The sequence below is a fragment of the Drosophila willistoni genome, unplaced genomic scaffold, assembly GCF_018902025.1.
Source record: "Drosophila willistoni isolate 14030-0811.24 unplaced genomic scaffold, UCI_dwil_1.1 Seg130, whole genome shotgun sequence".
Lineage (NCBI taxonomy): Eukaryota > Metazoa > Arthropoda > Insecta > Diptera > Drosophilidae > Drosophila > Drosophila willistoni.
The window spans coordinates 48,821-65,862 of record NW_025814090.1 but is presented as its reverse complement, the minus strand read 5'-3'; the positions used below and the strand labels follow the sequence as shown (position 1 = coordinate 65,862).

The window sequence follows — 17,042 nt, the reverse complement described above, 5'->3', positions numbered from 1 at the left end:
CCTGGAACTAAAATGAAACACGTGGATGCGTTAAGCAGAATTCATTGCTTATTGCTCGAAAATTCTCTGAGACACAAGATACAACAGGCTCAGCTTTTGGATGAATGGATTAATGCGGTTAGAAAGGTATTGGAAAACGGGACATATGACGACTTTTATTTGCAGTACGATATTTTACACAAAGACCTAATTAAAGAACTTATAGTTATACCGTCGGCAATGGAAAGAGAAATCATAACTATGGCGCACCGCCAGGGGCATTTTGGAATTAAGAAGACCATAGATGTCCTAGGAAAAGATTATTATATATCAAACGTTGCCAGCAAATTTGAGGTGGTTATCAAATCGTGTGTGGAGTGCATTGTGAGCGAGCAGAAGCATGGAAGGAAGGAAGGATTTTTAAATGTCATCGACAAAGGTGATGAGCCATTGACAACGTTTCACCTAGATCACATAGGCCCCATGGAATCGACAAAAAAGCAGTATAACCATGTTTTGGTCATAGTAGATGCTTTCTCCAAGTTCGTCTGGCTATATCTCACTAAGAGCACAGGATCTGAAGAAGTTGTTGATCGTCTGCAGAGACAATCGGAAGTATTCGGGAACCCGAAACGTTTTATAACTGACAGAGGAACTGCTTTCACTTCCAACATGTTTAAAGAATACTGTACCTCCCAAAAGATTCAGCATTTACTTATTGCTACAGGAGTACCCCGTGGAAATGGGCAAGTCGAGCGTCTTAATAGGACTGTTTCAACGCTATTGACCAAGTTATGTGCAGAGGAACCCAAGTCCTGGTATAAAAACGTTGGCAGGGTACAACAGTTCATCAACTCTTCGCCACCACGGAGTACTAAGATCTCGCCTTTTAAAATTTTGACTGGTATTGAAATGAGAACGACATATGATCAAGAGTTAAAGTCCCAGTTAGAGGAAGAATTACTTATAGAGTTGCAACGGGAGAAAGATGAAATTCGTAGATTAGCAAAAGATAATATAGCAAAAATACAGGAAGAAAATCGTAAGTCATATAACAAGTTCAGAAAGCCCGAAACAGAATACAAAGTGGGCGATATGGTTGCTATAAAGCGTACCCAGTTTGGAGCAGGGCTGAAGCTTAAGAAGAATTATCTAGGGCCGTATAAAATTGTTAGGAAGTTGAGACATGGTAGATACTCAGTGGAGAAGATTGGGGATGGTGAGGGCCCAAATAGGACCAATACCGTAGCGGAGTACCTGAAGATGTGGAATCCATCATTCGGGACGAATGAGGCTGTAGAATGGCCGAATGTAGGATTGCGTGAGAACCCCTAATGGTATCAGAATGTCGATAACGATATTAGTTTGATAGATATCGATAGATGGTCAATCGGGGAGGGGGAGAGATGCTTGAGTTGCTGGACGAAGAGGTTGTGTTGGTCTCGTTAAATTAAAAGTTTTCAATAAGATGGTTTCTTTTTCTTTTGTTAATAATTAAATAAAAATGATAAGCTAAGATACATGCATAAAAGCAAAGTGGTGTGAAGAGTATATTTTATTCTGGTCCAGTGGACTCAGCCTTTCTACATATATATATATACATCGGTACTAGGTTTAAGAATATAATTAAATTGTAAATATTTCACTATAGAATAAGAAAATAATCAAATTGTAAATTTATGTTAACGTTACATGACAAAGTTCGTCAGAATAATAAAGTAAAGCAGAGATTGAGGACAATCTTAAAGTCAGGATGGCCGAGTTGTAGTAGGCCCAGTGTCCAAAGCATAAGAAACAGTGGTATTGCAACCACTGTTTAAGCACCGTTATAACTATTGATATTGATTCCTCACTCTCTGATTTCATAAAGCGTCTCTCGCTCTGCCTTGCAAGCGAAGATGCTCTCTTTATTTGTTGAATATCTAACTCTCTAACTACTCTGTCTGCGAGCAGAGAGTCAGTTCGTAAGCAATAACCAAAGTGATCAGATCAATTAAATAAAGCAACGAGCAATTATCAAGTAACAAATACATATTATTTATACTACCATAGTATAAAAATCATTTAGTTATAGAGGACTTAAAATAGAATACGAGTAGATTACACCAATATATTTAATTCGATACCATCTATGCATTTTTTGAAAGATTTTTAAAAATTCAATTTTTTTAAATTTTCTTTAAAAAACATCTTTAATTTTGAGTAATTTAATAAGAATTATCCATATAAATCTTTTTTGATAAAATAAAAAATAATGATTAAAATTTTTAGAGCGAAGCTCTCTTAGGCGCGTCGCGGTAGGAAATTTTTTTTAAAAATCGTCAGACGTCAGATCTGCAGCGCGTCAGATTTTTTTCTTGTAGCGCAATAAAACGATAATTTATCCATTAACTTCTACATGTCAGTGTAGTTCTGAAGGTGTGTGTTGGCTTTCCCTGCACCTGGTCCGTGGTTCAAATGATGTAGAGGTCGTCGAATATATATATATATTTTTTTTTTTTAAATTATATGCTTTTATTATAAATATGTACATACATATGCATATATACATTGTACATAAATATATTGTGGAGACCCGTGTCAAGGGAGCTTTCGGCGGCCGGCGATCAACAGACAGAAAGCCCCGCGGCACAAGCCACGGAATGAGCTTTTGACGTACGAGCTTTGGGTATCGCTTTCTCCATCGCTCTTCACTTTGATTCTTGGCGGCAAGCGCAGCATATAAACGTATAAGCAGCACATGAATAAATTAATAGCTAATTGGTTAATGGTAAACTTGTTGTTGTTTTTAATCGCTGGAATACCAGGTTAATACATTGGCGACGAAGGAGAAGAAGGAAAACGCGGCCTAAAAAAAAAAAAGCAATGAGGTGTCACGGGACACCCGGGTAGAGCGAAGCTCTCTAGGAATTCGTCGAATTTAGGGGGTCACTGAAGTGTAGCTGAATTTTGTTAATACATTTCGATTTGAAGTCTCACTAAATTGATCGCAATATTGGGGGAGTGAAGGTAACCACCCCATGCCAGTACTAGGCGACGCCCTTGTGTACACATACTTTTTTAAGGGTAACTCTTATACATACATACATACATATGTATGTAGGGTAACTCTTATACATACATACATACATATGTATGTATGTTCATACATATGTCCATACGCATTTCCATATATGCATGCACACTTGCCTGCCGAAAATGTATACATACATACACATGTACATAGATGTGTGTACGAATGGGTCTTAAGGCCAAGTGTGTACAAACATTTGAATATGTGCTATGTACGCATACGTATTCAATAGTAATGATAACATACATAAATATGTACATACATATGAATGCATTTACATGGTTGTATATACATACATGCATGCGTTTTCAAAGCTAAATGAGAAAAATGTACGTTACATACATACATAGGGACATATAATAAAGTTATACATACACATAAAGTTTCACGTTCACATATGTACATAAATACATACATATATTCTAAAAAATTTGTTAACATAATTATTATACAAAATATCCATATGTATATAAGTACAGATGATATATTTATGTACAATGTATATATGCATATGTAATTTAAAAAAAAAAAAAAAAAAAATATTCGACGACCTCTACATCATTTGAACCACGGGCCTGGTGCAGGGGAGGCCAACACACACCTTCAGAACTACACTGACATGTAGAAGTTAATGGATAAATTATCGTTTTATTGCGCTACAAGAAAAAAATCTGACGCGCTGCAGATCTGACGCGCTGCAGATCTGACGTCTGACGATTTTTAAAAAAAATTTCCTACCGCGACGCGCCTAAGAGAGCTTCGCTCTAAAAAAAAAAGAGAAAAGAGAAGTGAGGTGCGTATAAGTGCGTACATGTAAGTATACAATGGTGATGGAAACAGAATATAAATTAATTATCTGCATTTGACAGAGGCCGTGTCGAGAGAGTGCAAAGGCGACTCTAAGACAAGCCAAAAGAAGAAAAAAAAGCAAACAGCTGAGCAAGGCAGAACTAACGCCCGTGCAAGCTGAAAAATATCTGGAAAATGCCAGAAGTTGTACACAGCATGGCTGTCCAAGCGAAATCATCTGAAAAGAATCAGAGGCTGAGCACGAAATAAAGTGTAAGCTAAAACAAATCAGCAAGATGGCTGAAATTAAACCATTTCTGTGCGCCAACATAGAAAAATCGTTGTGGCGCAACGAGTGGGAGAAATGGCTTCGGTCATTCAATATCTATGTGGACACAGAAGAAATTTTATCGGTAATTAAAAAGCGGAACAAATTATTGCATCTCGGCGGACCACAGCTACAAGAGGTGGTGTACAGTCTTCCAGGCACGTTAGTGGCATACGATGCGACAAAGGAAAATGATGTAAATACTCCTTTGGTGGATAAATTAAATGAATATTTTTCACCGCAACGTAACGCCGTATTCGAAAGGCACATGTTTCGCAGCATGGTGCCCCGCCAAGGTGAGTGCTTCGCCGAGTTCTTGCTGCGGCTAAGACAACAAGCCAGTAAATGCTCTTTTGGAGCCACCAAGACCGAAATAGAGGAAATCTGCATCGCTGATAAAATAATTGATGCCTGGGCTAAGACTGCGTTGAAAAAGAAGCTATTAGAAGCGGAGCTCAAGCTGGAGGAGATAATAAATACTTGCACAGTTGAAGAGCAAGTGAATCAGCAATCAGAGGCAATGGTGATTCCGTCGGATGCCGATATTGTGAAGAAAATTGCGGTCCAAACAAAAAGAAATGACAGGACGAATGATGTGTGTGGCCGGTGTGGAGCAGCAGACCATGATGAACGCAGTATGGCATGCCCGGCAAGAAACTCAAAATGTAATAAATGTTCCCGATTCGGACATTATGCTCGGATGTGTAAGACCGCATTAAAGAGACGTTTTGGAACACCATATGATAATCAACGCAAGCGACCACGAACCTCACAGTTCCAGGTGCGCGCCATTGATGAGGAGGAGACTAAGTGTCACAGCGATGCTTCGGATGACGTGCTGAAGGTGACTAACGTTTTTGAAGCTCCGATAAGAATTCAGGAAAGACCAGAGATGATTGCTACATTTTATGTAATTGAAAATGGTAGACAATCGTTACTAGGACGGGACACAGCCGTACAACTCAATGTCCTAAAAATGTCCAGGTTTAGGCGTAAATAAAGTGGATTCGTACGCACATTTTATGAAATGGAAAGCTTCACCTGTGAGATCGGCCATAGACCACAATGTGAGACCAGTGCAGCAGCCAATGCGGAGATTTCCGACTGCGTTAGAAGATCGAATTCCAGAAAGAATAAGCCAGGCTGTGCAGCAAGACATTGTAGAGCCAGTCCATGGACCGAGTTCATGGATTTCACCAGTTGTAATTGCGTATAAAGGAAGCGGCAAGATAAGGCTATGTCTGGATATGCGAAGGGCGAATTTGGCCATCTCGAGGGAAAACTACCCACTGCCAACATTCGACATGTTCATGACCAAACTACGGGAGGCGAGATGTTTTTCCAGACTGGATTTGAAAAATGCTTATCACCAATTGGAACTCGATGAGTCAAGTCGGCAGATTACCACATTTATTACACACAAGGGACTATTTCGATATAAAAGACTGTTTTTCGGAGTTAATTCGGCTCCAGAAATTTTCCAGAGGCGGCTGGAAGAATTGTTAGCAGGCTGCCCCAATGCTCTGAACTATATTGACGATGTCATCATCTTCGGCAAAAATGAGGAGGAACACGACAAGGCAAATCTTTGATACCCACAACGTTGTTTTAAATAAGCAGAAATGTGTGTACAAAACAACAAAACTCAAGTTTCTTGGCCATATTCTATCGGACCATGGTATCGAAGCGGATCCGGAGAAAGTTAAAGTGATCACAGACTTCCGTGCTCCGAAAACTAAGGAGGAGACAAGGAGTTTCCTGGGCCTCGTAACATACGTGGGGAAATTTATACCCGATCTCGCCAACACGACGGAGCCACTGAAAAGATTAATAAAGGCGAATACCAAATTTGATTGGACCAACAAAGAACAGCAAGCCTTTGATACGTTAAAGAAACAAGTCGTCGAGGTGACAAAGCTGTCATACTTCAATAAAAATCTCCGTACATGTCTTATAGCCGATGCAAGTCCAGTGGCACTGGGAGCTGTTCTGGTACAGGTTGATGATCACAACGACCATCATATCGTATCGTTCGCCAGTAAAAGCCTAACTGATGTTGAGAAGAGATATTCGCAAACGGAGAAAGAAAGCTTGGCACTGGTATGGGCAGTGGAGAAGTTTTAGTACTACCTAGCTGGACTGGAATTCGATTTGATAACGGATCATAAGCCATTGGAGTCCATCTTCAAACCAACTTCGAAACCACCGGCACGTATCGAACGTTGGTTACTACGCCTACAGTCCTACCGATTCCGAGTCATCTATAAAGCAGGAAAGGAAAACATCGCAGATTCCGTGTCGCGTCTTTGTCAGCTTACAGAAGCAGTAGCTTTCGACTGGCAGGATGAGCAGAATATCAAACCAAAGTCTCTAACCATATCGGAAATCATGGAAAAAAGTATGCAGGACGAAGAAATAATTCATGCAATGACCTATCTTAGCACCAACTCATGGGAGGCGAACTCATCCAGTCCATATTATCCGTTCCGATGGGAGTTATCGACAGTTGGAAATGTACTCTTACGCGGAACGAAAATAGTTATACCAACAATACTACGATCGGAAGTGCTCGAACTGGCTCACGAGGGCCATCCGGGTGAATCGGCTATGAAACGAAGATTACCTTTACCGAGCAACGACTATGTACTGGTGTTGATCGACTATTTTTCCAGATACATGGAATTAAAATTTATAAAAACCATTTCGTCGAAGGTGCTGATCGAGCAAATGGAGGAGATATTTTCTCGTTTGGGAATACCACGAACGCTGAGAGCCGATAATGGTCGGCAATTCGTAAGTCTCGAACTCCAAGATTTTTGTCGGACCAACGGTATTACTCAAATAACGACACCAACATATTGGCCGCAGGCGAATGGCGAAGTTGAAAATATGAACAAGTCTTTGGTGAAACGCCTTAAAATTGCGTGGTCGAAAGGGAAAGATTATAAAAGAGAGATCCAAAACTTTGTCATGATGTACGACGTAACACCACATGGAACCACAGGAGCTCCTTCGGAATTGATGTTTAACCGGATCATTAGAGACAAGATACCGGATGTTCGAGACGTTGTGGGTGATGTCGGTGAATCCTCGGAAAGAGACTTGGATTGCTGGAACAAACAGAAGGGAAAAGAGAAAGCAGACAAGGAAGAGGCGCCAAAGCATCGGATATCCAACCCGGAGACAAAATTGTGCTGAAGAATGTCTTGTGCCCACATAAGCTGACACCCACGTTTGATACAACCGAGTACGTGGTAGTCAACAGAAAAGGGAATATAGTCCAAGTGCAAGGAGGAGGGAAAACGCTAACAAGGGATGTGAGTCATTTAAAAAAAATTCCAGTTACAGGTACCCATGAAGCTGCAACGACAACCGATAGTGTTCAGGGCCCGAGCACACCCAGACAAACGTCCCAAGCACCGGAAAATGAAGCCTGCGCTCAGGACGAAGGATTGAAGCTGAAAAATATTGGAGGGATGTGGAGACCCGTGCCAAGGGAGCTTTCGGCGGCCGGCGATCAACAGACAGAAAGCCCCGCGGCACAAGCCACGGAATGAGCTTTTGACGTACGAGCTTTGGGTATCGCTTTCTCCATCGCTCTTCACTTTGATTCTTGGCGGCAAGCGCAGCATATAAACGTATAAGCAGCACATGAATAAATTAATAGCTAATTGGTTAATGGTAAACTTGTTGTTGTTTCTAATCGCTGGAATACCAGGTTAATACATATATCATCTGTACTTATATATGTATATTTTGTATAATAATCATGTTAACAAATTTTTTAGAATATATGTATGTATGTATGTATATATATGTATGTATGTACATATATGAACGTGAAGCTTTATGTATATGTATAACTTTATTATATGTACCTATGTATGTATGTAACGTACATTTTTCTCATTTAACTTTGAAAACGCATGCATGTATGTATATACAACCATGTAAATGCATTCATATGTATGTACATATTTATGTATGTTATCATTACTATAGAATACGTATGCGTACATAGCACATATTCAAATGTTTGTACACACTTGGCCTTAAGACCCATGCGTACACACATCTATATACATGTGTATGTATGTATACATTTTCGGCAGGCAAGTGTGCATGCATATATGTATGTATGTAAGTACATTTGTCAATGCTGGCCGAGGAAACTAAAAAATTTGCAGAGTTCCTGCAAAGCTTTGGAATGGCGTGTTTGCTAAATTGTTGAATAAATTACTAATCAACTTTTTTCACGGGTTCTACCTGTAGCAGCGGCTGCCAAGTATCCTCAGCGCATGTTTTTTTTTCTTTTTTCTTTAAATTACATACATATGTACATATGTATATTATCTTTCATACATACATATTTAATCTTATATACATATGTACATACATATGTTTTGTGCTATGTACATATTCATTTACCTGTAAAACCTCTTCATTTCAGCTCTGTAGCTCTTAGGCGTCGCCTACTACTGGCATGGGGTGGTTACCTTCACTCCCCCAATATTGCGATCAATTTAGTGAGACTTCAAATCGAAATGTATTAACAAAATTCAGCTACACTTCAGTGACCCCCTAAATTCTACGAATTCCTAGAGAGCTTCGCTTTACCCGGGTGTCCCGTGACACCTCATTGCTTTTTTTTGTTTTATCGGCATTACGATCGAAAATTATATTATATTATCAAATCTAACTTGCATCGTATCACTCGTTTGCGTTTTTGTGTGTTTGTGTTAATAATTTTTAACAACTTTAATTCTGTTTATAACCTTTGTTGGTTTTTTTTCTTTTCTTTGTCTCTCCCCACCTGAATCTCATTTTTTTTCTTTCTTGCAAATCACAAGCAACGCTTATTTGTTGTTGTCTTGCAATTTCTTTGAGTTCTTGTTGCAGTGTTGTTGTTATTGTGATTTCTATTTAACTTTTTATACCCTTGCAAAAAGGGTATATTAATTTTGGTCAGAAGTGTGCAACGCATAGAAGGAAGCATCTCCGACAATATAAAGTATATATATTCTTGATCAGCACGACGAGGCGAGCTCAAATAGCCATGTCCGCCCGTCCTTATAACTAAATAATTTTTATACCCTTGCAAAGTGTATTATAAAATTGGTCAGTTATTTGTAACGCACAGAAGGAGACGTTTCCGACCCCATAAAGTATATACATATATTTTTGATCAGCATGAGAAGCTGAGTGGATATAGCCATGTCCGTCTGTCCGTCGATGTGTATGCGTTTTACTCAGCCATTTTAAGAGCTATCGGGATGAAATTTTTTTGGGTGCTTTTTATTACCCGGGTAAGATAAAGTATGAAAGTCATCAGGATCGGACTATCATACCATCATATTTCTAGAAGAAACATTTTCGCAGAACTTGGAGTATCCCCATGAAATTTACCAATATGATAGTATTGGATATAAAACCTCAGATCCCATTTGAATCTGATCGGATAAAAAGAACACAAGTTACAGCGGCGCTGCTCGCTGCCGGCAGCGGTTGAACCGATTTATAAAATACTACGCCATTATCAAATCAGCAGACCACACAGACGCAACGCTACATGAACTGTATGTATATGCGTGTCGTGCTTTGCTTAGGGAATGATGGAAGAAGAAGAAAAAATTGTAGTAAAACGAGAAATAATGTTTTGTTTGTGTATTGATGAATTGAGTTACAAGAAAAGAAATTTCAATATGTAAAAAAATTATTGCCAAGGACTGCAAAGATATATAAACTTCTGCACCGCCAAAGTTAGCTTCTTTGATATAAATAAAAAAAACATCGGCTATGCCGAAGTTTATATACCCTTAATTTAGTTTTTACGAGATTGACTTGAGTGAAAATTCTGAAAACAATGTCATTGCAAAAGTGGCCAAGTCCCCAAATTTATTGTTTCAACCCGAATCCTTGTATGATCGTACTTAAATTCAAAACATTGTAGTGTCGTTTTAAATTCGTCGCTATTAAGCCACACTTTACGGCACTTTTGCTTATATTCCTTTGGCATTTTGCAGACTGAATGGACTTAATGGCACAATTTTGAAATCACAAAGTTCAATAATCGTTTCGTTCACAATAAGATCAATTGAACTATTTGAGCGAACTAAGCTCCTTATTCTCGTTCAACTAATCATATTCAAGTTCAGTTGATTCCGCTCTATTATCGATAAGTTCGCTTATCAAAAATTGAACTACTGAAATATATCGGTTTAATTCAGCTACAATGAACAACTATTATAGTTAGCACGATTTATCGTGTAAGATGCCAGTTATTTATGAATTATGTTAAATGTTTACACATATATCGATCTTAGTAGCTCTAAGTATCGATTGTTAGTATTTCTAAGTATCGATTGTTAGTAGTAAGTTAGTATTTTAAGTATCGATTGTTAGTATTAAGGCGTCTATCGGCCAGTGTGGCCTTAGGCCGCATACCGTCTCCTTGGTTTCCGGCAACGAGGCAACGGCAAAGATAGGCTTCCTGTTGCTATGCTAAAGCAACTGGAAGAAATTTTCTCGCCTATCCCGCATAAATAGCAAATATGAATGTGCCTGCTGCGATCTGGAGACTCATGGGGAGGCAATTGGCAAGCTAAGGTCACTCAAAGTCATAGCCAGTAGTTCATCATGTCATAAGAGGTCAAAGCTAGAGGTGGGCATGGGCCGAAATTTTGGGCCCAACCCGATCCAGCCCATGGGCCGAAGCAGGAAATTTTACCCCCATGTTGCAAACCGAACCCAACCCGCCCGCCCGAAAAAATTTTTAGTAAAAAATACAATTTTTTTTTACTTTTGCGAAACAGTACTTACATTAAATATATTTATTAAATAATAGTACCTAGAAGTGAAACAAATTTTCACTTTCACCAAATCAGCACTTACATACATTAAATATATTTACTAATTAATAGTATGAATGAAAAAAAATTAGGCTTTCTTCAAAGCAGTAAAATTACATATTCTTATACAAAAAAAGCAACTTATCGAGATTGGCACTTGACAATCTTGTGCGCCTTTCGTTTAATATTTTGCGCGATAACAAAAAAACTCTCGCTTGTCGCAGAGCTTGCAGGGATACATAAAATATGTTTGGCCACCACTTGTAACAATTTCAAGTTAGTTGTCAGCTTCCAAAAGTCTTAAATTCCCATATTTGAACAAGTAGTTGTGGCATGAATAGTTGGCCCTTTTTTCAGACGATAATTTGTCGGAACAATCTTTAAAAGGCTTTAAAAATGTAATTAGATTTTCTATTAAAGTTAAATCAATATTAGCTATACGTTTTATCTCATTTTTTGATAAAAGTAAACTTTTGATTTCTTGCTGGACCTCGCAAATACTTTCAAACATAATAAATATGAAGTTCCAACGCGTTTTTACTTCTTGCTTTAGAGATTTGCTTAATTTGTGATTGAGCTCGGAATGCTTGAAAAATTTTACAAAATTTTTTGAATTGTCTACTAAAACTTTTATATCATCAGTGGGATTCTTTTCCATAACATCATCCATTGCTAAGTTTAAGTTATGGCAGGCACAAGAAAGCCTTTTGTAGTTTTTGAACGCGGCAACCACGTTCGCTTCATTGTCAGTAACAACTACAGAATTTCTTAATTTACTTTCCAAGTTGTAATCAAGCAATATTTGCTTGATGTGGTCCAAAATATTAACGCCAGTTTTTTTATCTTCGAGGAATTCTTTAACACCTAAAATCGACGTTTTTAAACAATATGACTCATCAATAAAATGTGCACTTAAATACGCAAAACTTTTCTGAGTATATTGGTCCGTTCACATATTCATAGTAAATGCCATGTATTTGTTGGATAACGTAGTCTTAAGCACATCCTTAATTCGATTGTATTCAGCAACCATCACACTGCCTGTAAGTTTTTTCCTGGACACAATGATTTCATTGCAGTTTTGCGTTTGTTTTTCTGACTAGACAGAGAGACATAGGCGGACCAATCACGGGTGTTTCAATGTCGTCGGTCCTTGTCTCTCACGAACAGTGAAGAGAAAGGAAAATCTGACGCGCTGCAGATCTGACGTCTGACGAATTTTAAAAAAAATTTCCTACCGCGACGCGCCTAAGAGAGCTTCGCTCTAAAAATTCGGGGCCTCTTGTTCAAATATTGTCCGGTTCGTACTTAATTTTTACTTTTCTTCTCGTGGCTTTATCGGCTGCATTTAGATCTGTTGGAACCCATCGCCAATGATTTTCATTTCTTGTTTCCAATATTTCGTTTATACGGTGAGCCACAATTGTTTATATTTTCGATGATCTGATTGAATCCAGGCTATGACAGTCTTTGAATCTGACCATAATACATATTTCTGCACGTTAACAGTGTGACTTCCCAGCATCAGAGTCTTTAGTCTAGTACCTAAAACCGCTGCCTGGAGTTCTAATCGGGGAACAGACAACGTCTTTATTGGTGCTCATCTAGTTTTTACCGCGACGAAAATTGTTTCGATAAGTCCATCAAGTATTATGCAGCGGCAGCAAAAGCTTGTTAACTAGCATCTACAAAAATATGCAATTCTATGTTAGCTTTAGATGACATGAAATTTCGAGAGTAACATCTGTTTAATTTAAACCTCTTCAGATTTTCGATTTGTAGGACCCAATTTTTAAAAATATTATGACCGTCATCTTATAAGTATCGACTTCTCTTGTTGTGTCACCATGTCTCCATAAAAACCGCAAGCAATCCTGATCTTCCTATCGAACTCGCAGTTGAAATAAAATATGAGTCAATGGCGGATTTTCATCGGGTCCTTTTAGTAATCTTGAGTTCAACGACACTTCTTCGATTGAGGCTGCTGCGTCGAATACTGAGTACTCGATGATTACACACGTCCCACGCGCATCATCTACGATCATAAACCAAACACGACCAACAAACCGTTTCAAAGTCAGCAATAAGCGACAAAGTGCAGCTGCCGTGATGTCGCGAGTTAAAAGAAAAAAACACAACAACGTAGACACCGGTCAACGCTCAAGCGAGCGTAAAAATTATTTCGCTCCATTGCAGACTTTAAACAAAGAAGAAATTGATGACAGAGAAAGTGAAACAGAGCAAATCTGTAAAAAGACTCCAACAAAAATTCAGGTCCCCCCAATAACTGTTATAAAATGTTCACTGCAAAACATTCATGATGCGTGCAGCATCACGAAGATCACCGAATACTCTATCACAAAAATTTCAATAGGCGTTAAACTTTATTGTGTTCATAAAGTTGACTTTGACAAAGCCTGCGATCAGCTTAAGACTAGATTCGAATTTTTCTCATACGCTACAAAAGATGAGAAACCGTATAAAGCCCTGCTGATAGGGCTTGATAAAATGGATCCTTCGATTGTTAAAACGAAGCTTACTCAAATGGGCCTTAAATGCAGAGACGTCAAACTGGTCGAACATAAACGGCAGAACAATACCACCTTCATTTTGTACGTGTTAACGTGTACGTGTTAAAGTTAAGAGGGAATTCCAAAAACAAAAATCCAACAAAATCACACAATGCTACAAATGCCAAATGTTTGGCCATGGATCTAGTCGTTGTGCAGTGAATACCTATTATGCAAAGTGTGCTGGGAATCATAGTACCGAAATCTGCAATGAGACAATTTTTAAATGTGCCAACTGCAACGGTCCACATAAGGCATCGTCAATTGATTGCCCTAGCCGACGCAGCTACTTAAGCTTCAGAGAACGAGACAATTCGAGACGCTCAGTTCACACGGGCAGAATTCAACCTTCGGCACCAGCTCAGTTTAATTCGGGCGCATTTCCGAGGCTTCATAATAGCAATGTTCCAGTACTGCAGAGCGTTTGGGCGACCCCCACTGTCCAAGAAGCCAAAAGCGGTGATCTCTTTTCCATGGAGGAAATTAAAAGTCTAATGTTTGATTTAATTAAGAATCTTAAAAATTGCAAAACCAAAGCAGATCAGTTTGAGGTCATTACCTCATTAGCATGCAAATTCTATTATTAATGTCGCACTTCATGAAAATAATTACTTGGAATGCCAGAGGCATTCGAAACAAAAAAGAAGAAATTTTTGACCTTTTGTCCGAACAGAACATTGACATTTGTTTACTCACCGAAACCTGGCTAAACAGTTCCTTGTCAATAAATCACCCTAACTATATATGTTATCGGCTCGACCGTCCAAATTCCAGGGGGGGAGGGGTAGCCATTCTCATAAAGAAAACAATTCGTCATTCATTACTACCACTCCCACAAACTAATATCATTGAAGTTATTGGCATTCGACAAACATCTACTCCTGCTATTTTCCAGGAGGCCAATCGAACGATACAAGAAAACAGCAGTTTGCTGATGATATTCGGAAGCTTACGTCTATAAATGGTAATTACATCCTAGGGGGCGACTTTAATTGCAGGCACCGTGACTGGGGGTGCATTCGCGCAAACAGTTGGGGAAATATTTTGCACGAAAAATTAATGTCGCTACATATTCATATGTCCTACCCCGCTAGCCATACTCTAGTCCCTGCCAGCCTTAGGTGTAAAGGCTCTACTCTGGATATCTTCCTCTCAAACTGCTCACAGGTACTAACTCAGGCCACGGTATTAAACCAGTTAAGTTCGGACCACCTGCCTGTTAATATTGAACTACACACACAGCCGATATTAGAAGAAACCTCAAGATTCAACTATAAGCGAGCTAACTGGACGCTGTATGCCAGCCATATTAGCCACAACCTCCAAACAGACCTGATAGAGACCATTACTCAACCTCCACAAATAGACTCCATGATCGAGAAATTCACAAGTGTAATCAAAGAGGCTAAAGATCGTTGTATCCCTAAAATAAGGACCCAATTCAGCACAAGGCCTCTGCCGGCCCACATAAAGCTATTAATTACGCGCAGAAATAGCCTCCGTCGTTATTGGCAAAGGTCCAGAAACATAGCCAACCTAGTAGCGTTCAAAGAATTGAACCGCAGTATAAGCGCAGAAATAGCAATTCATCGGAACAAGTCGTGGAACGTTGTCCAACTTGGATAAAGGCTCCTCTCCCTTTTGGAAAGTGGCCAAAATAATAAAGAAAAACTCTCAATATCCCTACTTTTGTCATTGGAACAGATCAGTGTTCCACTACAGTAGAAAAATGTGAGGCACTCGCTGTGTCATTCTTGGCGAATCATTCGAGTACCCAGGGCTTAAGTTTTCCTGATACTGAACATGATGTTCAAAACTATGTAGATTTACTAAATACCATAGAGATTAACCCCGACGTAAGTTACCTTACAAACTGTAGCGCCGTCTCGGTAATTATTAAAAGTCTTAAAATCAGAAAAGCCCCAGGCTTGGATGATATCAACAACCTATGCCTAAACGCTCTTCCTAGTAGCGGTATTCGTTTCCTGACCGCTATTATAAACGCTAGTCTTCGACTTGGTTATTTTCCACAAGTTTGGAAAACATCTAAAGTTGTCCCAATTAGAAAGACAAATAAACCTCCCGAGTTCCCATCATCATACCGGCCTGTTAGCCTCCTGTCTTCAATCAGCAAAATATTGGAAACGATTATTAAACAAAAAATTTCATCCTTTCTAGATGATACCGAATTACTCCCCAAGGAGCAGTTAGGTTTCCGTAAGGAACACAGCACAATCCAGCCGCTGGTCCGAATCAAAAAGATTGTTAAGCAGAATTTTAATAGGAAACACTCTGTTGGAATGGTAGGGGACTCAGTTGTGACTCAGGCCCAGTTGTGACATTCTCAAATATTTTTGAAATGCGGTATTGAATGACAGTTTGAGCCCTGTAAATCATGTTTGTTAGACGTTCTGCAGTTTTTGAGCAGACCCCAACGTTAATAATCGTATTGTATATACGCGTACCAATCATCGTGTTGAAAATCGTGCGAAAAAGTTTTTTTTAAATTAACAGTGAAAAGGTGAGTGTAATGTATCAAAATACTGTATTTGCCGTATATTTTGTGATTCTATAAAAATTTATGTGATTATGTAGTGTCTATAAAAAATATACATATAAAGTTTAAACTATAAAATGTTATGACTCAGCTGGGGTGCCCAGTTATGTCCCATTTTTTTTTGCACTCGGATTATGTAAATTTGTCAAATTTCAACATTTTTGTTGTTGTTTAACAACAAGGAAAGGATATTTTCATATTGAGACCAGTTTGTCCGAGAATATTCTGGAAGATCTCGATCGGGAATGTTCATTCGAAGTGCGCTAGCATTTAAGCAAGTTATTTCGCTTGCAAAAACTGCGAAAGTGACATGGACGACGAGGGCTTAAAATCGTTCGTTAAATCTGTTCCAACATTTTTTGAGTAACTCAAATAAACATACATTCTTTGGAAAAAAGTTGCGTTTGGTTAATATTTAAATGTTAAACTTCTTAATTTTGCATTTTCCGGAACTGAAGAAAAAATTTCGAGGTTTTTCAAAACCCGGGTCATAACTCTCCCCTTTTAATGGATATTAAAGCAGCTTTCGATTCCGTCTGGCACAACGGACTCATTTTCAAGATGTCAGTCCTTAATTTTCCTACGGAACTCATCAAAATAGTTCAAAGCTTTCTAAGCAAGCGTTCATTATACCCTTGCAGAGGGTATTATAAAATTGGTCAGATGTTTGTAAAGCACAGAAGGAGACGTTTCCGACCCCATAAAGTATATATATTCTTGATCAGCATGAGAAGCTGAGTTGATATAGCCATGTCCGTCTGTCCGTCCGTCTGTGCATATGAGTTTTACTCAGCCGTCTTAAGAGCTATCGGGCTGAAATTTTTTGTCGCTGTTTTTTATTACCCGGGAAAAATGAACTATGAAAACCATCAGGATCGGACCACGTTATCATATAGCT

At 38.8% G+C, this 17,042-nt stretch overlaps 1 protein-coding gene across 1 annotated transcript; it reads left to right on the top strand.

Moving 5' to 3' along the window:
- Positions 1–5,729: 5,729 nt before the first annotated feature.
- On the top strand, positions 5,730–7,367 carry LOC124460828. The gene is made up of 3 exons (XM_047012411.1): positions 5,730–6,269; positions 6,339–6,962; positions 7,038–7,367. The coding sequence occupies exons 1-3, from the start codon at positions 5,730–5,732 to the stop codon at positions 7,365–7,367; spliced, it is 1,494 nt and encodes a 497-aa protein (XP_046868367.1).
- Positions 7,368–17,042: the final 9,675 nt, after the last annotated feature.